This window comes from Miscanthus floridulus, chromosome 1 (genome assembly GCF_019320115.1).
Source record: "Miscanthus floridulus cultivar M001 chromosome 1, ASM1932011v1, whole genome shotgun sequence".
NCBI lineage: Eukaryota > Viridiplantae > Streptophyta > Magnoliopsida > Poales > Poaceae > Miscanthus > Miscanthus floridulus.
Window position 1 is genome coordinate 87,764,225 of NC_089580.1, and position 26,426 is coordinate 87,790,650.

Sequence of the window (26,426 nt, forward strand, 5' to 3'; positions counted from 1 at the left end):
CTAGAGCTGGACGGTGCAGCGCCAGGAGCAGCTCCAAGAGCAGCGCCGTGCTCAGACTGTGGCGCCGCCGGCGGTGGCTCGTCTGCGCCAACCTCGATCGGAGTGGCTACAGTGCCAAACAGCTCCGTGCACCTGTCCTCCAAGTCATCTTCATCATCACCTCGAAGCCCCATCATCCTCAACTCATAATTGGTGGAGGTGGGATCGTCGCCATCGGCCATTGCGGGCACTCCGGTCCCTCAACGGCGGCTACCGCAGCTTAGCAAGAAGCTTGCGGCCTGCAAAATGATAGAAGTTAGAACAAGCTACACAAAGTTAGGGTTAGGGTTAGGAGTGTAGCTTACCTGCTCAACCGGAGCATCGAAGTTGCCATTGAAGACCGAGATCCACAGATCTACGAGAAGAGGATGGAGAGACTAGGTTTTTGGGGACGGATCAGACGAAGAGAAGGACGGTGGAGGGAGCGAGACGGGGAAGAGACGGTCAGAGGGGAGAGAAGAGGCTATAGATGGCCAAAACGGGACCGGATCCGGCGAGCGGTGACCGGAGATGAAGACGAAGACGGAGGAAGCAGGAAGGATGCGTAGAGCAAACAAGCGAGAGGAGTCGTCGATGCGCCTTCGATGGCCGCAGTCGTAGATCCGGTAAGGAAGCAACCTCAAACAAGCCGAGAGAAGCTCGTCGGCGCCCGGTGATGGTTGGAGGCGAGCGGCAGCGGCGCTCCCTTTCTCCACTCTGGCGCTAGGCGAGCGAGCGAGGCGGCAGAGTGAAATGAGGATTAGGGTTTGGGATGGACCGATGGAGAGAGCCGGGGGCCGGGGGAGAGGGGCGATTTATATTGGCCGGTTGCCAAACGGGCCATGGTCGGGCCGCTTGTGCCGACCGTTGTATCGGGCCGGACCGGGCCGGCATGACGTGCCGAAAGTGAGGCCCAGACACGGCCCAAGGGTCGGACCGGGCCAGCCCGGGCCCGCCAACCACCGGGCCATGCCGTGCCTGGGTCGGGCCGAAACATCGGGCCGTGGGCCGTGGCGCCTCCCACTGATGGCGTCGTCGAAGGTGACCACCCTGCCGCCGCCATTTCCCGATCGCCCCATCTCCATGGTGCAACCAACACACACCAGTACAAGGATGAAGAAAATGGCGTCGCCAAAGGAGATGGTGTGAATAGGCGCACTTATATAGACATCACAGTACGCATCACCGTACTTTTATTAACAGGGAGAGAGAATTACATCCAACAACGATCCACGATCCTAGTAAGTCTGAACTTGCCAAGATCGTTGAGCGGAAGGCTCGACCTACACAATACTTGCGAGACGAATCTCACAAGAATCACCATAAGAGTTTACGTTATTACTGGCAAACAATCTGTGACCCGGCGCAGCTAAGTATAGAGAAATAGAAATAACAAAGTGACAACTAAAGCGACAATAGGTGAACGACCTAAGCTACAAAGACCTCCACACAACTCTCCGCCAGCTATAGATGGCCATTCGGGTCGCCCGGCCTGGCCCGGCACGGGCCCGTGCTGGCACGGCCCAGAGGTCATCGTGCCAGCACGGCCCGCCAAACGCATCGGGCCGTGCCGTGCCGGCCCACGGGCAGCACTGACGGCCCAAGCATGGCCCTAAAGGTCTCGTGCCGTGCCGTGCCGGCCCGATGGCCCGACTGGCCCGGTGTGCCCGTGCCAGCCCAAGGCCGGACACCCCAGACTCAGAAAAACATGTTCATTCGGTTGACTTGTATTTTGGAGGTGTTACATTCGGTTGGTAGTTTAGTCGCGTGGAGGTTATCTGCATCTTCAAGTTGTAATGCTTGTTTTGAAATTCTGTCTGTTTCAGGCCTTCTTTGGAACACGATTTTTTTGCAATGGATTTCACAGAATTTTCACTTGGATATCAAGCAAGATTCAGGACCTGTTGGAACAAAATAAAAGACACAGAAATTTAAGAAGATTCCAATCCCATAGGAAAATTTCTTATAAACCTCTTTGGAACCGAGGATTTAACTCAATGAAATTCATTTGGATTCCTATGGGATGCAATAAGTCAATGAGAATTTTTAGAAGAAAACTAACACGAGGGTAAAACTTATGCAAAATTCATTCGTGTTTCTGTGAATTTTTCCCTTGTTTCTTTCGTGCTTCCCATGTTTCTAGCTGTTAAACCCTCAATATGGCCTTTGGATGCAACGAGGAAAAAAATCAAGAATCTATAGAGATAGAAGCACGAAAATTTTAAAAATTATGCAAAATTCTTGAATTTATAGGCAAAAAACATGAATTTCACAGAAAACGGTACCTTTTTCACAGGAAAGACGTAGTAAATTGAAAAATAAAATCCCTCGCTCCAAAGAAGGCCTTCATCTGGACTCGCAAGTTTCGTACAACTGTGACCCTACGTTTTTTCTGTCCTATGTTTTGAGAATCCTTAGTTTAAAAGAGAGAAAAAAAATCCCTTGTTCCAAAGGAGCTGTAGATCTCTTTCTCCCAACAACCATATGAAATTTCCCTGAAAAAGGGAAAGCAGAGGAGAAATAACACAGCAGCAGCATTAGCATTAATGAAGGGTTATCCATACTTAAGACTCCGTTTGGTTGCCTTGCCTCCATTAGTCTGTATCCAAGAGGCACTCCTCAATATGCTTCAACCAGATCGTTAAAACTATGCAATCATTTGTTCGAGTAATAAATGTGGGTGTATCCTGTTCTCTCAAAAATAATTGTCGAATTGAATAAAACTGGTGGGTTAAGGTACCATGATATGACATGAGACACTGAAAACCTGTGTTTGGTAGAGTTTTGTCTGTCCGGTTCCGCTGCATGCATCCAAACTTCAGAGTCCGCAGCTATGCGCCAATCTCAAATGGGCGATTTGGAGCCTCATGGTTGAAATAAACGAATGATCAACGATTGACGGGTGTGATTAGCACTCAAACAGTATATTGACCGCGTGAAGTGCGGCATCTGCTGTTTGGTCTCTTAGCAATGCTTGGATTTGAGTTCGTTCCCCTTTTCTCTTGACCTGCATTTTGGAGGTATTGTATTTGGTAGGTGGTTTAGCCGCATTGATATTATCTGCATCTTCAAGTTGTGATGCTTTGTTTTGAAATTTTGTCTGTTTTCAGGCCTTCTTTGGAACATGAGAATTTTGCAAAGTGGATTTCACAGTATTTTCGCATGGGTCAATTCAATTCTCGCAAGATTCAGGCCCTGTTGGAACAAAAAAAAACACAGAAATTTAATAAATTCCAAACCCATAGGAAAACTTCCTATATACCTTGTGGGAACAGAGGAACACCGTATGAAATTTATTTGGATTCCTATGAGATGCTTGAAGCAATAGGAACTTTGGACGAAAACTAATGTGAGGATATGCAAAATTCCATTGTGTCTCTATCTTTATAGATTCTTGAATTTTTCCCGTGTTGCATCCAAAGGCCACACTGAAACCCTATAGATTTTTATTTGGCCCCTTTGAAATGCATCGAATTTCACAGGAATTCGATTTCTTTTACGTGAAAAGTGCAGTAAATAGAAATAAAAATCCCATCTCCTAAAGAAAACATTCATGTAGGAAGTTCCATACAACAGTGACCCTATCGGCCTATCCTATGTTCTAAGAATGCTATGTTAAGAGAGAGAGGGAAAAAATGAAAAATCCGTCTTTCTTCCAACTACCATATGAAATTTCCCTGAAAAAGAAAAAGGAGGAAAGAAATAGCAACAGTGGCGGCGTCAGCATCAATGAAGGGTTACCCGTACTTAAGTGTGGCCCTAGAAGCAAAATGGCAATTGTTGAACACTACTTGCCAGAAATGAAAGAAACAACGGCAATACAAAATGCGGACAAAGGAGATAGAAATATATATTAAAAGAAAAACTCATGGATGTCGCCCACGATGTTTTTCGTGCAATATTTGAGGTGACACGAGGCACACGTATGAACTTGTGGACCACAAGAAGTGTCGTTTATCTTAGCCACGGGAGGTTCACGTATGTACCCTGCGTCCTATGTTATCATGATGATAAAAGTTTGTCAGCATTCTCCACAAATTAAAAATGCATCTCAATTGATAGTTAAATCTCATCATTAGCCAGGTTTGACCGGCAAACAGACTTTATATTGAGCAAGTAGATAACATAACACTCAGGCCGTGTTTGGCCGGGCTCCGCCCGCGGTGCTCTGTTGCGGGAGCCGGAGCCAGAGCTGCGAAGCCACAAATCCAGGCTCCTCCTCCGTACGTGCAAAAGGACTTATGCTCCTCTGGTGGACGGGCAGAAGCGGCTCCTCCGGCCAGCGCGTTTGGTGCGGCTCCTCCGCCGGAGCTGCCGCGGAGCCGGAGCCGGAGCCCGGCCAAACACAGCCTCAGAGTTTGTTTGGTGCGACTTCAGCTCACATGGGGTAGAGCCACATCCTGGTCGGGTCCCTACATTTAACATGGCGCCCATCAATCAATTCCCAATAGGTTTCAGCCAAAGCAACAGGGTAGCCCGGTTAATGCCTACCCATGTTCTGAAGTGACGGTGTGAAAGAATCGTCAGAGTTCAAAACCATGGAAAAGACGGCCAGTACGTAGTACAATACAAAGTTTCCAGATACATTCGTCAATAACAGAAGCAACACTGCAGAGCTTTTGCAGTTGCAACAGCTGACAAGTTGGGATATTATAGTATTGCTATTGCACATGACGAGGGATGTTTTCTAGACAAACAAAAATACAACACCGTTTTTATCAGGGGTGGGGGTCATTGAGGCTCTTGTTCTTGTTCTTGTTCACCTTCACCCTTCCCAACAAGCTGTCAACGTTAAATAAAGTTTGAGTCAGCCCCCATAAAGAATATCATACTATGATAGCATTATGGTAACACAATTTGTGTCAAGAGATGAAATGTTAAAACATGATCTGTTTGAATTTGACATAGACTCATCATAAAGCATGCTTTCCAGTAGTCTGCCCAAACTACTGTCTCAACACTTCAAGAGTGCAACAATGTCATGGATCAAACATATAGAAGTAGAGCAGATGCCGGGGGGTGGGAGGCAAGAAAAGGAACATTAACGATTAGAGTATCTACAGAGACTAAAAGTAGCATAAGGGTAAACTCATCACGAGAAAGTCCTGCATCATATAGTTAATAACTCTTGGAACAGATTATAAGATGCCTAGGACATGCAGAAACAGCATGTCTATAAAGCAAAAACCATTCAACTAGTATATGTAACACATGGTCGAACTAATAACCAGAGAAAATACTAAAAAGTTCGGCGGTTATACCAGGGAACCAATGAGTTCATATGCTTCCATCACTTTTTGGTCCTCTTCATCTTCATAACTAACCTGCAGAATTCGTGGACCATTAACTGACCAAAAGGACCTTCGGCCATCATCCTGAAAAAGGTGAATTTCCAGTAAGAATTCAAGCAAGTGGCTGAATAGCATGACTACATGAGATGTGAGGTAAAAATGATATAAATTTAAGTCATTTGCCAAAATAGCTGTTATAAAGTATATTAGCCCTTATTTTTAAAAGAATAAAATGCACCATTAGTCCATCAACTTGTGCGTCTGTGTCACTTTGGTCCATCAACTTTGAAAATGCATTTTTGGTCCAAAACCTTGTTAAGTGGTGCATAAATAGTCCATACCCCTTCGTTTCGCGAATAGATCTGACGTGGCAGACCATGTCATCAGCCAGCGTGGCGTCTGTGTCACGTGAGGGCTGAGTGGCCCTTATTTATTAGCCAATACCACCCTCTCTTTCTCCCCCTTTGCCACTTCACCCCATTCTGGCTCGCAGGCGAGCAGGGGAGCGCAGGCGGGCGGCCCACTGCCGCCGCAGCACGCGGGTGCACGAGCAGGCGAGCCGCTGCAGCAGCCACGCGGGTGCGCGTGCGAGCCTCCGTCACCACGGCCACGTGGGCGAGCAGGCGCCGCCGCCACCGCTGCTGGCGTTGAAGATGAGCGCGGCGGCTGGAACTGGCGTCGCGGTGATGGCGGACCGGTGGCTCCGGTGCTCCACTGACAAAACGGAGAAGCCGATAAGGTCCACGGCATCAAGGCGAAGCTAGATCAAGCAAGAAGAGGGAGAGGGAAGCACCCGAACGACCTGGGCACGGCAAGGAGCTTCACGGCGGTGATGGCTTACCGCGGCGGTGGAAATGGCGCGCGTGGCATATTCCGGCCGAGAGGGCTGCCGCGACTGGGTCCAAACAGAAAACAAGGACGAGGTGGCTATGACTGTGAAAGGAATCGGACGAGGGCGGCTAGACGGCGGCAAATTTTGCCAGCGGATCAAGCATGTCAGTGGTGGAGCACAAAACGGGAAGGAGGAGCACGCGCTGTGCAGTCCAAGGCGCGGCGGGAGGGCGTGGCGCGACATCGACCGCGACGGCACGGAGCCAGCCGATGACCGCCTCTTTGACGGGGTCCGGCGAGACCGGCTGAGCCGCGCCGCGCTCCCGTTCCCCACGTCGCGGCCCTCCCTTCGCTCTCTCCCCGTGCATGCTCTGCTCCAGACCGAGCCGCGCCACCGACGCAAATCCGCCGCCGCTGCGCCCGTTCCCGGCCATCCCGAGCCAGACTGAGCTGCGCAGCAGCTTCCTCTTCCCCCTCCGCCCCTCCTTGCACAGTTTCCTGGCCGGATCAGGCCGAAATCGCCGTCGCCTCTTCCTCGTGAAGCTTATGCGCACGCTCGCCCGAGAGCTATGTCTGCTGCTTCCCCGATGTACAGCACACCTATACCTGGGAATGGACTTGGCCTAGTCCAAGATCCAATTGGACTTTTGCACTTGGATTTTGTTGGATTTGGATTTGGTTGGACATGGACATCCATTTTCTCTTGATCCAAGAGCGCTGGATGGTGCTGGACAAAACCCCCATGATAATCCAATTGCTATTGGACTGATCATGGGTCCCATGAGTCGCCAGCGCCTCCCCACACACAGTTGCCGACGGGGGGCGACCTCGCCGCTGCCTGGTCTACCTTGCCGTCTGCGCCACCTGTGGATGAGGCCTTGCCCACGCACCATTGTCGTCGACGGCGACCTCGCCCACACAGCCAGGGCCAAACTCGCCGCCGCATGGACGACCTTGTCGCGCGCGCCGCCCACGGACGAGGCCTCACTCACGCAGCCAAGGCCAAGCTCACCGCTGCCCGGGTGATCTTGTCGCGCCTCGCGCGCCACCTACGGGCGTGGCCTCGCCCACGCAATCAGCGCCTAGCTCGCTGCCGCCTGGGCAAAACCCTGTCGTGCGCGTCGCCCGCAGCAGAGGCATCACACCCACCCTTCTAGCACATCCAGGGTTTTCAATTTCGGTATTGCAAAAATTTTGACCACCACCGAAACTACCGAATTTCGCGAAATTCGGCCGAAATTTCGGCGAAATTTTTTTTAGAGACTAGCACATGAAGTACGTTTTTTTCTAAAAAAACATTTAAATCTAAACAAATATTAGTATGATTTATGACTACACGTCTATTAAATATAAAAATATGCAATATAAATAATAAAAAATTGAGTCTAAAGTTATATAACACATGTATTAGTGTATTATAAAATTTCGGATTTTTCTTTCGGCCACCACCGAAATTACCGAATTTCGCGAAATTTCGCCGAAATTTTGAACCCTGAGCACATCTGGTAAAACGCTGTTGTGCCAGCGCTGGCAGCCGCCCTCCGCTCCGCGCCGCCACGCCAACGACTTGGCCTCGCGCCGCCCCTGCCGTCGAGCCCCATGCCGTCAGCTCCGGTGTCTGGCGGCGCTCACACGTGCTGGTGCGTCGTCGAGCGACGAGAGAGAACACAGAAAGGCACAAGCAAGGAAGAGGAAACACGTGTGTGGGACCCATGCACTGTGGAACGGCGTACAGATGATTTTCTCTCTGATGTTGTGTTCGTTCGATTCAACGATTGGATTGTGTTGGATGAATTGGATTTTAGTAGAAGTAGATTGGATAGGATTGGATTTTCTCTAGCTTTAAGTAGAACTGGACTGGACGTGGACTTTTGTTAGTTAGATATTATTTGGATTCCATTGATTTGGACATGGATTTCCATCCATTCTCAGGTATACGCACACCGCGCTCGCGCCGCCCACGTCGCGTGCTGCCGCCTAGCGCGCCGTGCTCGTGTCAAGCGCCTCGCGCGCCCGACCGCAGGCCGCCGTCCCATGCACCCGTGTAGCTTGGACGCCGCGCGTAGCCGTCCTGCACTCCGAGCCCGCGCCGTAAACCCTGCTCTCCGCGCCGCACTGCCGCCCCGTGCGCCGCAGCCCCGTGCGCCCGCGCCGCCTCCCCGTGCCCTGCCCCGCGCACCCTCGCCACGCCCTGCGCGCGCACCCTCCCCGCTACCCGCATTGCCGTTCCGCTAGCCACAGCCCCAGCGACCCGTACCCCACGCGCCTGCCCCCGCGCTGCAGCGGCGCCCGGACGTGACCTCCTATCCACTTCGGCAGCTAGGTGTATTGTCCACGTCAGATCTATTCGCGAAACGAAGGGGTATGAACTATTTATGCACCACTTAACAAGGTTTTAGACCTAAAAATACACTTTCAAAGTTGATGGACCAAAGTGACACACAGAAGCACAAGTTGATGGACTAATGGTGCATTTTACTCTTTTTAAAATTCAACATACAAATTTGATGGCTAATAAATTGGTCAGGAGTGCCTGGCCTAAAATTGTTTCAAGCTTGGCCTCCCAGGTAAGTGTCTTTTATAGGTTATATGCTTATATTCTGCTACACTATACATCTGGTTTTGAGCTGTGAATACTGAGGCATCAACACACATCACCCATGCCATAATGCCAGATTGCAGGGTGCTATCAAACAGGGGGGGGGGGGGGGGGGGGGGGGGGTGTGTGGCCATGCGCCACTTGAAACATCATTTCAATTTATTACAGCTGGATCATGTTGATCTACTGATCTCAGCCACAAGTGCTGCCCCACCACAAGTGCACGGGGTGGAAAGTCTATTTATATTTATATGCACTTAACCTTGGACCAGGCATGCACCTCTGCGCATGGATTCACCCTTCTAGTTTAACAAGTAACCTATCATAGAAAAGTGTAGTATGCAGTGCTGGAAACCTCATTTGAAACGAAATTAGTATCAAGTCCGTAACCAAAGTCATTAAGTCTTTAAAACGTACTACACTAACTGACTCGAGAAATTTCCAAGTTTTTCCTGAGGTAACCAACCATTTATTATTAAGGTTTCACAGTAAAAATGATAAACGGTGTATTTGTAACATGATCAACAGGACTACAATGGTTGAGGTACAGAGGTGGACAATGCATATATGATAGCTGTACGATTACAGGGGGCAGGAATGGAGTTTATTTAGTTAAGACATCTTAAAACAAGGCAGCATAGGATATTGTATAATTGGAAATAGGCATGCAAAATAAACCAAAAGTCACTGCCAAGAAATGTAAAAATCACCTGCAATACGATCATATAAATAGCCTCCAACGCCTGCTGCCGAATTTCAGAATCCTCAACAGCTTCCCGTTCATGGGAGAGTGCACTTGATAGCTCAAGTGGCATTTTCGATCTGTCTTCTTCACTATATATCTGCAGCATCAGCCAAAAGCCATATTAGTAGTACGACACATGAATATCCATCATTCAGCACAAACAACAGAAAAGGAAAGTATTTTTGGGAAATTACTCTAGGATGCTAAATGCCATATATGTGCCTGTTGCACCAGAAGAATAACAGATTCACCCTTGCTATTACGGATCCCTATGTCTATACTTTTGCAAAGTGTACTAAGGAATTAAATGTGCAACAAATGCATTTCTACATGAAAATATAGAAGTAGAGCTAAGTCTTCAACAAGAAGAAGGTATGTTATAAAAGCTTAAACCCTACAGCCTAGGCAGTCTTATTGGGAACCTTTGCAATGCTTGTGTGTATGAGGGTGCTGTGCCTTGTATTTCAGTAGTGTTACAGGCAGCGGCAAATGAGAGTAGTTTGTGGTGTTTGGCTGGTGCGCCAGCTCTCCATGAACTACTCATCAGGTTACTTAACCTTGACACCGGTCAAGGTCTGTTTGGTCGATGTTGAGTCTCTATTGTAAGTTGTGTGTTTGTAACTAGACATCTGCAGGAGATGGCCGCTGCCCTCTCCTTATTTTCTTTCTCTTCTTAATGAAATAAAACACAGCTCTCCTTACATCATCCGAGGAAAAAAATACAGTCTTCTACAAGAATACGCCTTTAAAAACATTTAAGAAAATGCAACGCAAGATTGCTCAAAGCAAGAAAACATACTATTAGTTTCAATTGTAAGATGTGTAATCAGCTAACAAAGTCCACACGACAGTGATCATCAGGGCCACTGGGCCAGTACAACACAGATTACTGATCAGAAGGGAATGATAATGTTGGGACACAGACATCATGGTCGCTAAGACAAACTCCCCTTTTTTATAGCTCCATCGCTATGCCTTTGAATGAAACTGCAAACTATCACCATAGTTCACCTTTTTGACAGGGATTCCGCGGAAGCCTTCGGCCACAGGACGGCAGAGACCTGTCGACGAAGACCCGTGGCTAAACCCAAGACCAGGCATGGGAAAGCAGAGCGAAGGTCGTCAAAGGGAAGACAATGAATCGGCTTGGAAGATGGGAGGAGGCGGCGAAGGCTGGGCCTCCACCCATCACATGAGAGGCTCAGAAGGAGGGCACGCGATGAGGGACAAATGGGCCTCCAGCAGGCTCATTTGCTGAGGCCCATGAGGCAAGGCGGTGCAGAAAGAGAAGACCCAAGATGCCCCCAGAGACTAGGCCTAGTACGGGCATATCCCTACAATATGCCCGTTGAACTGTAGGGTAAAGTTGTAAAATGATTCACTTATGTACAGTGACCTATAAAAGGGGGAAGCAAACCCCATGCGATGAGAGATTCATGAATGAATGAAACCCTAATAGAACCTTGGGACCCACCATCTGAGTTTACCTTTGCCTGAGCAAAGGCTCTTCTGAGTCCCTACCTTGCTGGGAACAGTTTTCCCAACAGATAATTACCCCAAAAAGAAAACAGGAAAACTGGCAAGTCTGGTATTTATGCCAATAAAGGATACAGTAATAGAAATGTTAATGATGTGCAGTACCTTCTTTCCAGCTACAGGCAAAAGTAGAGCTGGCCAAAGATATTCTGCTAAAGAAAGCAAACTCTGAAGCTGAGTATCAGCCTCAAAGCAACAGTTACGGATTGTACCAGCAACCTGCAAAAAGCTCACCAAGGAATATAGAAGTACAAAAATTAGCGGGAATACAACAATTTGATAATAACTTATACCAGATTCATAACATGCCAATGTACATAAAAAAGGAAAATTATGGCACTGCAACAGAAACTGGGTGCAGGACAGCAACTAGTTTTAATTGCAGGCAAATCTAGAATCGGTACATGAATGCAAATAACACAGCAAGGAATTATGAAATAATGCAGCATTCCTACAAATTGAATTGTCAGCAAACTGAACTGTTAACATTTCCCTATGTATGTCTGCAGTAGAACCCTTCACAGCAACTCACTAAAATAAAACAGTTGATGGTATGCGACAATGATTAGCAAGTAGTAACTGATAAAGAGCTGGTCAAACTATGTCAAAAGTAGGGAAACCAGGAGAAGCCTCTTCAGTGTAGATGTCACATTTATGCCATCATAAAGATTTGGCTGCACGTACCCCTTTCTTTCTAAGTTGATTTGTTGAATCAAATTGTCGAATAATCTGCTTCAGAAGACCTCTCTTAGGCTCCATCAATATTCTCCTTCCAGCTTCAACCTTAGATATATTGACAAGTATGGAGGCAAGTATGGAGGCAACGTATTAAAAAATGTCTTGCTCTGCGTTTTTGTAAAAGAAAAAAGATTGTTTACATGTCAACTGAATATTTCAGCGATGACTCAAGACAAACAACCACGAAAGTGGTTAAGAGGCTATGAAAGGGATCACAGAGATGAGAGGTGGATCAATTAGCCAAAAAAACAGGTGAACTAGAAAAGAAGTTTCATGTGGACAAAAAGACGCTTCAAGCCATGTGAAAACATTGCAAGATAAGATCATAGTATAATATAATCAGACAGCAAAAAAAGGAAAAGTTAAAGAAAAGGAACAGGTCCAACATGGAGCAGAATCTTCTTAAATATAATAAATAAAAAATATAATAAAATTAATGAATAAAATAGAGGAATTAATCACAGTTTCTCATCTGAATGTACAAGCTATATTGAACAGAAGAAACTAACCTTCAGAATCACTGGATGACCTACAGAATGATCGCACGAGCTTTGCAACATACAAGCCTTGCACCTTCTCATCCCCAGCCTTTCAAAATGGAGTCACATAAGTCTTTCCATGAATGATCACCAGTAAGAATCTCTATATACTACTAAAACTTGGTGAAGCCGCTGCCTCCACCCCACCCCACCCCACCCACTACGCCGTCAAATAAAAAACGGCACTGACAGGTGGGACTTGCATTTCTCTCTGCTCCCCCATTTCTTCTCTTCCTTTCTCCACTCTTGGTCTCGGAGTTCACGGTCCCCCCAATAGCTCCGGGGACGGCAGCACATCTGCATTGTGGAGTGGGCGCCCGCCAACCGCATCATCCGTCTGCATCTGCCAAGGCGAGGCTACCGTCCACGACCTTGCTCAGCACCTGTGAACTCGACTGGCATCGCCCTGTCTGCGCTGGCTGCTTGTACGCTGCAATCACAGAGCGTAGGAACATGTGCTCTCTCCTCGTCGCTGCTGGGCCCGGCATACCTGTCTCCAAGTACTTGACGCCCGTCCCGTCCACAGTGCCACTGCATTGGCATCCTTTGATTTGAATCAAGCCGATGCCTTTGACACTATCTTAGACGCCAAGCCACAACCAATGCAGGTGTTGTCAGGCAACAGGCACCGCAGCAGGTGAGTTGGCTCTTCTTTCCACACCTTCTTCGATTCGACAACCATCCAAAATAAAATCAGGACATTTGGAACACAAGCTATTTGTGAAAATGCCCCTTGACCCAACAGTGTTTTTGTGAACGCCAATTGGTTAATTCACTTATTTATGTGTGCCCTGTTTTGCTTCTTCATATTGAAAGAAGAAAATGATGTTTGACCTTAATCTACAGCTATAATAGCAAATTCATTGATGTAAAGTAGTGTGAACATTGGCTTACAGGAGCTAGGAACATATTATATATCTCAATCCCATTACATGTAGCATAATATACAGGCTGAGTGACAGTGGTTTACGATAATATTTCAGTCTTGTACTATGTTTCTACCGCAAGCATTTATTTTGATCTATAAACATGATAGTTCACCAATCTTGCACGACATTTCATAATCTTGCACATGATAGTTCACCTTGCTCTGAGAGCTGATTAAATGCTCTTGTTCAGAAACTGATCAAGAACAACTATGGCTTTCCAGGTTATCTGAATTAAGCTGCAGCACTGGCTTGGTGCATGTATAACTGAAAACTCAGGCCGAAAGAAGAATTTACTGTAAGGTATTTTTGGTCCCTTGTCCAAAAATATTACAACTTGTTTACCAAGGAATTCATGATTGCTAGCTTCTCTTTCATATAAATGGATCAAAGTGGCAACATTGCATTCAGTTGTTGTATCATGTGCAGGCTTGATGTCCATGATACTGATTTTGTTTTTGCTACCTATTTCCTGATTGCTCTGCCAATTATTGCAGGTGAGCTCACTTGATCTGTTTTTTTTTTTACAACTGCTGCATCTCCCAGGGATGCATAATCATTTGACTTACTGTTTATGCATTCTCTGATGTGTTCTCGTGTGTTGCAGCTCCCAGGGATGCATAATAAAAGGAATCACCTGTTGGCATTCGAAGGATGGTGTCGATATTGTCGCAATTTCTGCTCCTACATCCTCAGGTGGTATTGTGGTTATTTGGGAAATGGCAATTGGGCCCACCCCTGATTTTAAGATGGCCTACACTTGTGGACTATGAATATTAATGTTAGGAGCTTAAACTTAAAAAAACTTTCTTTTCAAGATGGCATTCGAAGCATTCAAATACGTCTTTTGTATCTTATAATATGATGATCTTGACGATTTGAAATTTTCGAGAATGTGTGCTATTTTTGGTCAAGTGGTGCCTAAGAAAGATACCTTCCGTTATCTAGGATCGATGCTGTAGAAGGATGGAGATATTGATGCAGACATTTGCCATAGGATCAAAGCAGGGTGGATGAAGTGACGCCAAGCATCTGGCATTCTCTGTGACAAGAGGGTACCACAAAAGCTTAAAGGCAAGTTTTATACCTGCGTCGCTACTGTCGCCCATCTCCGAACCGTCCGTCATCGCCAGCGGTTAGTCCGGCGACGGCGCTTGTACGGCTCCGATACCACTTGTTGGTCCCTCTGCCGCCCTGCACAGGTAAGCAGTAAGCTTACCAGCACACTCACTCACTATGGCTTGAGGTAGAAGATATTAAGAACAGCTCACACATACACAGCATAAGCCCAGCGCTGGCCGAAAGCTTTGCTTCTGGATGTGGCAAACTGAACTACTCTTTTGCACTGTCTTAGGTGTGATATATATACAAGTGCTCGTACCTCTACCAGGTACATAGTTGTTGGTAAGTACATCAACTGCCTACTCCTAAGGTACACCAACTACTCTTAGTACTAGCAGTACAAAGCTTAGATCAGCCCACTACTAAGACATGGCTGATGTAATAGCTACCAACTAATGTACTAGAGGTGGTCTATTGCCATACTGCTACAGCAGTAGAGACTGAACAGCTGAGCTAACCAAATGCCAACTCTGCTGCAGCAAGAGAGAGAGACCAGCAGCAAATTATGTCTTACAGTATGAAGCAGAATGTTGGCCTACAAAAAGATGACATGTCCAACAACCGAGTGTCGTGGAAATGTGTATGTTGCGCTAGATTTGTGGTCACACAAGGATGGACCGAGTTCGGAACGATGATATACGTGATCGTATAGGGGTAGCACCAATTGATAAAAAACTTGTCCAACATCGGTTAAGGTGGTTTGGCCATGTCCAAAAGAGACCTTCAGAGGCACCAGTGCATTGTGGAGTCCTAAGTCGAGATATCAATGTGAGGAGAGATAGAGGAACACCGAAGCTGACATGGGAGGAAGCAATAAAAAGATATTTAAAATGTTGGGATATACCTAGAGATCTTTGTTTGGATAAGAGTGCTTGGAAAGCAGCTATTGACGTGCCTGAACCGTGACTAGGGGCTCATGTTAGGTTTCAACTCTAGCCTACCCCAACTTGCTTGCGACTAAAAGGCTTTGTTGTCGTTGTTGTTGTTGAGCTATTTTTGGCAATGGATGATTTAGATCACATGATTAAGATTTATAGCGAAAATAAGGCAGGCAAGGTTTGTAATTTAATGTTTTGCAACAGCTTTCTTTGTTCAGTGTTCCATTCTCGCTCCTTATCTGTGATTATCAGTGAAAAGCACATCTTCTCCTCGTTAGCTCGTCTCAGGACATAACCAAACCATTCGCATATGGAAAATGACTTCAGAAGCTGTTTCTTCAGGCTCCACGGTACAATTGAGGAATGGAAATATTGAGATGACCTCATATATCGATTATCGAAGAATCTCTATTCTATCTAGCCAGTAACATAAGTTACCAAGTATCATTGGAACTTTCATGTCAAGGAGAAGGTTAGGGAGGCAAAAGTTGCTCATTTGGAGCACCATTTATACGGAGTATTAGATAAACTAAGTAGTTCCTCCTTCAGTAGAAATAGAATGGCTCAACGGACCTGGAGAAGCGCGGCGACGCCGGACTCGACGTGGGTGAGGTTGACGAGCAGCATGACGAGGCTGCGCGCAAGGGCCGGCTGCTCCCCGCCTCGCTTGGCCACGACGTCCATGGCGGCATCGACGGCCCCGAGCGCGACGAGGCGCGCCGCGAGGGCCGCGTCCTGGCTGAGGTTGACGAGCGAGTCCGCCGCGGCCTCGCCCGCGCCGCTGCCGCCCGCGGAGGCCAGCAGGCGGAGCAGCGCCGGCAGGGCGCGGTCGGCGCGCGCCGTGAGCGCCCGGAGGCCGTCCTCCCCGCCCGTCAGCCCGCGCACGATGTCCAGCGCCGCGCCCCGCACCTGGGGGCTGCGGTAGGAGAGGAAGCCGATCAGCTCGTCGAGCTCGTCGGCCATGGCGCAGCGGCGGCGAGGGTTTAGCGGGCCTTTTCCTCGGGTTCGGGGATTTTTTTTTTTTTTTGGATGAGATGATACAACACACACAGCGGCGGGATGAATACGGTGATGATAGTTTACGTGAACGTGGCACAAACACGCATTTCATGTAGATTACGTAACCTTCGTTGACGACGCGAACGACACGGGTCTTCATGGTGTGGGACGGAGGCGGAGGGGAACGAGGACTGCAGCAGGTAGGCGCAGAGCACGTGTCGTGGTCCCATTGGGGACCGGGGACAGGGGACCAACAGAGTGTCCGGTTCGCATATTGGGGGACCCGCTCCGCCCCTCGTGTATCACGAACATTTCCCGTACGCACCAAATTCTTCGTGTAATCAACGCTTCAAAAAAGGCCTATGCCGGATCAAGGAATCGGTTGGCTATCATTCAGCTATGTACAATCAGTTTTTTTTTTAATTTATAAGCATTAAGAAAGAGCTCATACGTAGGGTATTGGTGCAATTTTATGCCTATATCCATACTCAAGTGGATAGTGGGTACCTCGAGTTATCACACTCGAAAAGAAATATAACGCACGCGATAAATATTTGAATTATGACTATGTGAGAAAACAATAGAACTTCAAATATGTAACAAATATACCTGAATGAAAAATAATATATATGTCGCACACTAGGTGTAGTTGGACCATGTTTTTGAAATGTATTAGGTTGAGGGATGGTTTTGAATTATAGTTGCATGATACCCATGAATTTAGCTGTGCAGACTCATACCTGTACCTAACAAAACAGCTTCAGCCGACTTATCAACTAAAATCTATAGTATTTTTCTCTCACAACAAAACAGCTTCAGCCGGCTTTAATACTAGTCGAATAGGCCCCAAGAAGCCGATGGGCAAGAATTTTTTTTTTGCGTATTTACATATTTGTTTGTAAGTAAATTAGCCCACACTCATATACTAATGGGGTAAAATTTATTGGATTTTGTATCACGGGTATCCATTGACATCCCTACTAAGGAGTGTAGGGGGCATGGCCTAACATATCCTCCAGTAGGCCCTCCGTGTGTTGCCACGGGAAGAATAGGTGTTTGAGAAGAGAAAAGAAGAAAAAGGAAAGATGTACAGATGAGCCCCCAAAAAGGTGAGAAAAAAAGAAAGAGAAATAAATTTGTTCATCTAGACATGTATATTTAAAAATAAATTTAAATAAATAAATTATATTTAATTTAATTTATATTTATATTTATTTATATATTGATGTGTGTGTGTAAAAAAATAAAGAACTTACCTATTTGATTGGGAAATGGTCATCGCCAAGACCCTATTTGGCCTTCTCGATTGCAATCACCTAATGCGTGTGTCATCTCGATCGCAAAAAGAAGGGGTCCAAAGGCCAAATGGGATGGCAACGCCTTGATTCATGTTGCGTAGGAAGTTCAAACAGGTGCATCAAATTGTGCCGATGCGGAGCGCTGGATCAACCGGATGGCAGAAGACCTCTCTGGGTAATTTTTGTGTAGCATCAAATTGAGAGGGGTATTAGTCTGATGGAGCCATCATAGACTATATGCATGCTCCACTAGCCGTTGGTCCGTCCAACGACTAGTATCTAATAGAGATCGTGCAGGGAGCATCGTAACGGGCATCGGATTAGTAGCCTTAGCATCGTAGCATGCACTATGGCTAAGGGTTAGCCGTAGCATCTACTCCGATGGGTTAATCCGATGACCATCATAGGACCCCATGCCCCCGATTTTAGTGAAGTGAGCAGCCCAATGGCTATCTCGGCTTGGGGTGTTATAATAGAAGTTGGCCGGGTCTTGGCCAATTCTCTTGGCATTCTAGTAAACAAACACCAATGTGAGCATCCAAGAACACCTCCCACTCATATCTTTGCCTTGTGCTTCATCCAAATTGAGATTGGGAGCAATCTTGCGCGTTTGCATTGAGTGTTGCATCTAGGGGCACTAGTTGGTCTTTTGGGCTGCAATTTTCTTATTACTCTTTTGTGGTTGTTGCCATCTAGACGGCTTGGAGCAGCCTGGGGTCATTAAGGAAGATTGGTGATTGTCCTTCGTGTCCGACTGGTGTTCTTTATGAGAGGTTTTAATCCCACCTCGCGGAGTGCAAAGGGGTACTCTAATGGAATACTCGTGGCTAGTTGAAGTGCACCATTTGATTCATTATTGAGGCATCCAAGTTGTGGGTTTAGCTTGTCATGCTAGTTAGCGCTTGAATCATCACTTGGGGCTCACCACAGTGAGGATGTAGGTTGCCAGCAAGTAAACCGAACCGTGGGGATAAATCTTGTGTCTATCACTCATACTCGTTGGCTTGTCTTTTACTCTTACTTGTATTTACATTCATATGTTGCTTTGTGAGTGGTAGTTGTTTGCCTTGCTAGCTAGAGTAGCTGACTATCTCCAACAGGTGACCCATAAGGGCACCCAAACCCAAAATAGATCTCCAACAGTACTGTATCGGCCTCCAACAGAGTATCTATATAGGAGACCCATTTTTTGTGCCAAAAGAGGCACAATCTAAATCTAAGTATCCTCTCTCCTGAAGACCCATTTGCAGAAAGGGTTCTTTTTTGGATTTTGTTGTTGGAGAAGACTAAAAATAAGTATTGAACCCTTTACCTGTAGCACTATCAAACATGAAATGTGTCTTATATTTTAGGTGTCGTTGTTGGAGATAGTCTAAAGTAGTAGATATAGTAACTAGTGTTAGTGCTTTGTTTAGTAGCTCTCTAGTCTCTAGTGTAGTTCTTATTGGTAGTAGCTTGTTTAGTGTTGTGCTTTAGACTAGAAACCAAGCTATTAGAATTGTGTAGGGGTTTGCATTGGGTGAATTAGAGCTAGTCCAAAGTAGTTGCTAGTAGGGTTTCTTATTGTACTAAGCTACTAATCAACCTTTGCTCTGGTATTGTGACTCTGTAGAATTTTTTTTATAGACTATTCACCCAGTTTAGCCATCTAGGTCTTTTAGCATTACAAGTCTCTATTATGTCTATATTTTGAATTATCAATACAATGTTTGAACTATTTACATTGTAATTTGTGGAAGTTTCCAACTTAATATTTGAATGTAATTCTTATCATATATTATTTGATGCATGTATGTCGAATTATGTTGCAAATTTTATAATACATGTTCGGCTGCCCTTTATCCTACAGTAACTTACAACATTACAACTGCGAGGCAGCTACAGTGATCAACGGTGACAAAGTGCAGCCGCTGCCGCTAGAAAAACTAGCACCTAAACCAGCCTGATAATTGTCTACACAAATAGTTTTACCAAATTGTATATAATTTTTTTTTGTACGACATACCTTTTTTTGGTCTGTTTGGCACGATTTCTCTATGGAGCACTCGAAAAGGAGTCACTTTTTGTAGCTCGGACTTTCATTTGCAACGGATTGATAGAAAATATCTCATCTTCTCTAATTGTTTGGTATAGCTCTTGCATATAAGCTGCCGGCAGAATCATACCAAACAGAGCCTTAGTAGTGTATTGCTTTGGGTCTTAAATGCTTGACCTTGATATTTGGTGGCCGAGCAGGATGCGTGTTTGATGTTGTAATCCTATAAAAACATGTTGATCGGTGTATTCCATACGGAGTATGTGTTTAGTAGCACTAATAGCATGGAGTATTATTGGCTTTTGCAACAACGACGTGACTCACTTTCCTTGCCTGTCATATGACGTTACCATCAGTTGTCTGTGTCTACAGTTCTCTCGAGGTCCAGCGTCTCATTCAAAAAACAAGGAACAGCTTTCCCCACATGGCCACATCCCCAATCCAAAACGTGCTCGCTTCTCTTCCTCGCTCGCAGTCTCAGCACCGCCATCCACACCACAGACCCCAGCTACCACCACCCCATCCCGGCCCTTTCAAAAAAGGCAGAGCGGCTGCACGCGGACACACCCACTCCTGCCCCGCTCTCGGCTCTTCCGTTCCGTCCGCTCCAAGCAAGGCACCCCCATCCAATCCAGATGGCGCCGGCGGCCTGGGCGGTTCCGGCGCTCACGGCCGCTGCGTGGGCGCTGCGGGCGGCGGTGTGGGCGTGCCTCGCCGCGTCGGCGATGCTCGTCGCCGAGGCCGCGTACATGGGCCTCTCCAGCCTCGTCGCCGCCGCCGCCGCGATGCTGTGGCGCTGGCGCCGCACCGACACGAGGTACCGCTGGGAGCCCATGCCCATGCCCATGCCCATGCCCGGGGCCGGGGGCCGCGTCGACGTCGAGGTGGCGGCCACTGGGGCGGACTTCTCCATGGTGCTCGTGCAGATCCCCATGTACAACGAGAGGGAGGTGAGGCGCGCTCTACTTTTCTTTTGGGCACAGCTAGCTATATGTGTGTGCCCCGATTAATTGCAGCTGGCCCATTCCCTCCCTGTTACACGTCGCGAATCGCGAGATTGTAGTACAACCGTAGGTAGGATGCGGCGTTATGAGTTTACGAGGTTTTAGACGTGGACCGTAGTAGGGCCGCAATACCTTAAATGCATCATCATGCTGATAATTTGTGGGCATTTTATCGACGAATTTTCTGGGCGCGCTGTGTCTGATTAGGGTTCTTACTTCTTAGGGGTCCTTTCTCTTGTTTCTGAATGAGATGGGGGGTTTATTATGTATTCAAAGCAACAAGTGTCTCGTTGTGTTTGTACTGTACTTCTCAACTCTCAAGTCGCAAGGTGGAGCTAGGATCAGAAATGGGCTCCACTGTTTACGCGCAAGCTGCCTTTTGTTAGTGCAATCATGATACTAGTACTAGGACATAATTATGGTTTTTTTTTTCGCTACAAGTGACGGCATTGTGGTTCAGTTATGAAAGAAAATCTAAAAAATACCATGGGAACCTAAACGAAAAAAAAAAGAATCCTATTAATGAGGACAAGTGGGGCACAATGCAGTGTCGGCTTGTGCTATCCTAGCGTTGAGTAAAGGAAACCAGTGACGATTAAGATGGATGGGGACCGTCTCGTTTTTTCTTGCTGTGCAGACGCTGTGCCTAATGCAAGTAGTAAGCAAGTTTAGTCCTTCCTTTACATTGTTGGGCAATTGACTAACAACGCTAAAAGACCATAGTTTTTCCAAGATGTCTGAACAATGTTCTTGTGTGTCTTGCAATGTTATAAAATTTGACACCGCATCATTGCAATGACCATTTCTTTGTACAGGTGTACAAGCTATCCATTGCTGCGGCGTGTGCCCTCACATGGCCACCAGACCGTATTGTAATACAAGTCTTGGATGATTCCACTGATCCGATTATTAAGGTAGGCCTTGGTTTCAGGGACATAGTTTATCTTGATTGACTAAAAGTAGAAATATTCATGTTTTTGGGTCAAATTGTGGTTGATGTGATGTATTTTTAAACGTTAATTGTGACTTGAAATTGTAAAGGAATGATCAGTTTCTCATTATCAAATGGGGCATATGAATGTTGATACTAATTTGCTAGGTTCGCTCCAGCAACATTGCGTTGGTCTATTGTTGTTATGAATAAGATCATTTAGTCCCTTAGCGAATTTGGAAATATTGATGCTTCAAAATATTTAAAATTTAGAAATGCTTTGGATCAATATACTGGAATATTAAGAGAAAAGGGATTAACAAAGCTTCTGTATGTGCCTCACTCCAGTCAGTATTAATTGGCGTTTGGACAAACAAAAGTAATAAAGTCTAAGTTAATTTAGTTGTCTGAAACGTCAACTACATCTGATTGTAGGTGACACTAGATCACTTGATTACTGCACTGCCATTGTGTAAGATATTATTAAAGATATTTGTGTTGGCTAGCAGCCTGGTATAATGCAAGTTACAAGATATTTTAAGTGTCTAGTATAAGGTTAGCTAAGGTTGTTCTGTTTTTTCTACAGAAAGGGCATTTAGTATGCATGTCTTCAGTTCAATGGCCCCATATGCTAAATGCATCCAGACTCAAGAGCTTCCATTTCATGGTTGTATATAGAAAGTCATGCCACTGTAATATTTTAAAACCATTTTCTTTGAATGCAGGAACTAGTGGAGCTTGAGTGCCAGGATTGGGCCACCAAAAAAGTTAACATCAAGTATGAGGTTAGAGATAACAGAAAGGGATACAAAGCAGGTGCGCTGAAGAAGGGCATGGAACATATATACGCCAAGCAATGTGACTTCGTTGCTATCTTTGATGCGGATTTCCAACCTGAACCTGACTTCCTTTTAAAAACCATACCGTTTCTTGTGCATAACCCAAAGATTGCACTTGTACAAGCACGTTGGGAGTTTGGTAAGCATAAATATATCATTTTGTAGTCATGCATATATTTTGGAATACTCTGTTTTTGGAGTTCCTACCTTTATCTGTGAACAATATATAGAAAAATTAAAACAAAATGTTATGTGTGTGGTTCTGATACATGCTGTTGTCCACAACAAGTTTTATTCATGTGTAGTTCTCTTTATTCATTAGAGATTATGTTGGTTTGGTTAATTTAAATTCTTTTGTTTATTTTAATTGTTTCATTACAGAGCTTATTTCTTAATTCTCAGGGTTAGCCAATTCATCCTTGTAAGAGACATGGTATTTCCTCCTTTTAATTAACTAAAGACATAACCCAAGAACTCATGTGCTAACTTGGATGCGCATACCTGATTGGCATTTGGAATATTTCCACCTTACATTGGATAAATGATATTCAGCATTAAAGCCTTTTTGATAGTGAGGACGACAGGATTCTGTTTCATTAATGATCCTTTTGGGGAAGCCTTTTTGTATGCTCTTCAGTTTAGGCTCTTGATAGCAAAATTTCAAGTGACATGACACAGTAATATGTCAGCTGACAATTTTAAGCTGTAAAAAAGGTTCTGATTACTACTGATGTTCTGATGCAATTTCTTTGCATTTGCTATGGCAGTGGTCATATTGATAAAGTAAGCGACAAATTTTGTTCATTATGATTACAGGATGTTCCTGACCTGGCCTTTGCCGGGTGATTTTGCAGTGAACTATGATGTTTGCATGATGACAAGGATACAGAAGATGTCTCTGGACTATCATTTCAAAGTTGAGCAGGAATCAGGATCATTTGTGTATTCATTTTTTGGCTTTAATGGTAAGTGCCGGTTCGTAGCCATACACTGAGGTTCTGATTTTTCCCTGATAAGTTTCTTGTCAGTTGTCATAGGATGGGGTGGGAATGTGGGATAAGCTATGTCATGTGAAAAGCAATAACTATATTCTGTTTACAGGTACAGCTGGTGTGTGGCGTGTATCTGCTATTAATCAGTCTGGAGGATGGAAAGATCGCACCACTGTAGAAGATATGGACCTGGCTGTACGGGCAAGCCTCAAGGGATGGGAATTCTTGTATGTTGGTGATATTAGGGTATTCCACTGATTCTCTGTGAACTTCGAGCAGTTGCTTTTTGATGAAGCTATATATACTGTACCATGTCAGCATTACAATTATTGCAAATCTTATACAGGTTAAGAGTGAACTACCAAGTACCTTCAAAGCCTACCGTCATCAACAACATAGGTGGACTTGTGGTGCCGCCAATCTCTTCAGGAAAATGGCTTGGGAAATCATTACAAACAAGGTTTGTCTTCTTGGTCCTCACCTCACAAGGAATTAACATGAGTTTGTCATGTTATAATTGCCATCTGCACATGATGCAGGAGGTGTCAATATGGAAGAAACATCATCTGCTATACAGCTTTTTCTTTGTCCGAAGGGTTATTGCTCCCCTTGTGACATTCTTGTTTTATTGTGTTGTCATCCCTTTGTCTGCCATGGTTCCTGGTGTCAGCATTCCTGTATGGGGGCTGGTCTATATTCCCACTGCAATTACATGTATGAACGCCATCAGAAATCCTGGGTATGCATAATACAACAATGCACAACCTTCCATCTCCCGTCATCTGTCAATGTGGCCATCTTCATATTATATTGTGTGATATATCAGGTCTCTCCATCTGATGCCCTTCTGGATTCTGTTCGAGAATGTTATGTCCATGCACCGCATGCGTGCTGCTGTAACCGGTTTACTTGAGACTGCACATGCAAATGATTGGGTAGTCACTGAGAAGGTAGGAGATCTTGTGAAGGATGACCTGGATGTTCCACTCCTTGAACCAGTGAAGCCAACAGAATGCGTTGAGAGGTAACTGAAGAGGCTTACATAGCATATCAATTCACTTTTTCAGTGTTGAAGGAATAAAGAATGAATATTGCTACTTGTTTAATGTGCTTATTTTCAATCATTGCCTTTGCAGGATTTACTTTCCTGAGCTCTTGCTTGCACTCCTCCTCTTAATATGTGCTTCATATGACTTCGTACTTGGAAGCCACAAATACTATCTTTACCTATACCTCCAGGCCTTTGCATATGTTGTAATGGGTTTTGGTTTCGTTGGAACAAAAACTCCATGTTCATAGCTGCTGATATCATGTTACTATTCCCCATTTCATTGTTAGTTCCTACTATGTGCAAAGGTGAATTTTATCTGATGGTAGTGTTATTCAGGATGCGGGGCCATGCTTAGTCTAGTGGGGTTGGGGTTGGGGGCGGGGTGCGGGTTGGGCCTTTGGTTCTTAGATTCCTAACAAGAAGTTCCTCAGCTACCACTGATTAACGCATTTTCACTAACATACATGTGTTTTCTCAGTAATTGCCCTGTGCTAGATTTATTCATCTGTAACAGTCCCATCGCAGAACTGAGTATCATTGGCATGGATTTCAGATTATGGATTCATGGTTGTAATAGGGCGAGAGGCAAGTTTGTATCCTAGCTGGATTTGGAACTTATCGTAGCATATTCTTACGATTGTCATGTGTAGATTGGCACCAAGGATGTATGGGCATAATGAGAAGACGATGAAAGATGAAATTAATTCGTGTACTGTGACATAGCAACAGGCATTGTCTTCCAACATTTGCTCCATTATGCAAATCAGAGCAATGTGGGGTTCTACATCGGTCTCAGAGCATAAACCATATATTTCGCTGCATGTAGATTAGCTGTGTTGACGTTATCTATGCCACATAGTTATGTAGACCAATAATTTCTTTTATACATGTCAGGGGAGATGATCATGAAAGATTTGTATAAAAGAAATAATGGAAATTCTCAGGTCACGGCGTCCGATCGTCCGGACGGTTGTGTTCGTGGGCCGCGGCACCAGCCCAACAGCGTCTCTAACCTTATCCTGCTGCCTCCATTATCTAGACGTAAGGATAAGGTTCTCTCCACCGCACACGACCGAGGCTGAGGGGCCATAGCCTGCCATGGCGGTGCTGATATGCCATTCCCTATCTTGATGGCGGCCACGGCACCCTGACCCATCTCGAGAGCGACCGCGGCGCCCTGCCCCATTCCGACGGTGGCCGTGGTGGCCATTCCTCTCCCAACGGCAACGCTTCCTCTCCTTCCCCTCTGGCGGCGCTTCCTCCTCGCCTATGGATTTTGCAGCGATTCCCTCCCTCCCTCCTCAATGGTGATGGTGGCAGCAAGCCGCCTCCCCTCCCATTGATGGTGACAGCAGCGGGCACCCTCCCCCCACGCGGATCCAAATCCAATTCTCATGATGCCTCAAGGGGCCTATGGCGGGGCGCAGAGCGTGGCTGTGATGTGCTCGATGGCATCGCGTCCCCCCCCCTGGCTGGTCGCTCCGTGCCACCGGCGAGCTCTAAATCGATGAACTTTAAATGCCAACGAGCCTCCATTTCTTCCAAGCAGCAAAGAGATGTTGCGCTAAAAGCGCATGTTACAAGTGTATATTTCGAATGTTTCAAATGTTTTAGAGGTTTATTGCAATTGTTTCATGCGGATGTTGCAAAAGCAGATTGAGATGTTGCATATATTGCAATAGTTGTATATGTATGTTGCAAGCTTTTGTTTCCTATGTTTCATCCGTTTCTTCAGACGTATGTTTATTCAAGTGTGTTTATCTGGATGTTGCTTATGTTTCACACGTATGCTGCAAGTGTTTTATCTGTATGTTGCGTATGTTTTGCAATGTTTTTTTTTCGAGTGTTTTCTAGGTGCTTTTGCAAGTGTTTCAGAAGCATGTTTTAAGTGTTTCATCTGTCTTTTAGACGTATGTTGCAAATGTTGCATCTTGATGTTTCAAAAGTAGATCGGGTGTTGCATATGGGGACGTGTGTGGGAAGCGAGAGGGAGCACAAGCGGTCCCCGTGTGCAGTCTGGCGGTGCAGGCGACGTCTGGGCGGCGCGGGAGACG

The 26,426-nt window shown here is 45.8% G+C and overlaps 1 protein-coding gene and 1 pseudogene across 1 annotated transcript; one reads left to right on the forward strand and one right to left on the reverse strand.

Moving 5' to 3' along the window:
* Positions 1-3,986: 3,986 nt before the first annotated feature.
* LOC136537312 (uncharacterized) lies at positions 3,987-16,244 on the reverse strand (annotated as a pseudogene).
* Positions 16,245-20,040: 3,796 nt separating this feature from the next.
* LOC136489189 (probable glucomannan 4-beta-mannosyltransferase 2) lies at positions 20,041-25,359 on the forward strand. The gene is made up of 9 exons (XM_066485902.1): positions 20,041-20,505; positions 21,375-21,473; positions 22,216-22,468; positions 23,184-23,294; positions 23,431-23,567; positions 23,668-23,781; positions 23,861-24,060; positions 24,148-24,345; positions 24,458-25,359. Exons 1-9 carry the CDS (start codon positions 20,191-20,193, stop codon positions 24,618-24,620), a joined length of 1,590 nt encoding a protein of 529 aa, XP_066341999.1. The 5' UTR covers positions 20,041-20,190; the 3' UTR covers positions 24,621-25,359.
* Positions 25,360-26,426: the final 1,067 nt, after the last annotated feature.

Excerpts from the sequence above, each read along its gene's own strand:
- LOC136489189 (XM_066485902.1), top strand. The coding sequence starts at position 20,191 with ATGGCGCCGGCGGCCTGGGCGGTTCCGGCGCTCACGGCCGCTGCGTGG. Across the intron at positions 21,474-22,215 it reads CCACTGATCCGATTATTAAG|GAACTAGTGGAGCTTGAGTG; the intron begins GTAGGCCTTGGT and ends CTTTGAATGCAG. Across the intron at positions 23,782-23,860 it reads GGGAAATCATTACAAACAAG|GAGGTGTCAATATGGAAGAA; the intron begins GTTTGTCTTCTT and ends CACATGATGCAG.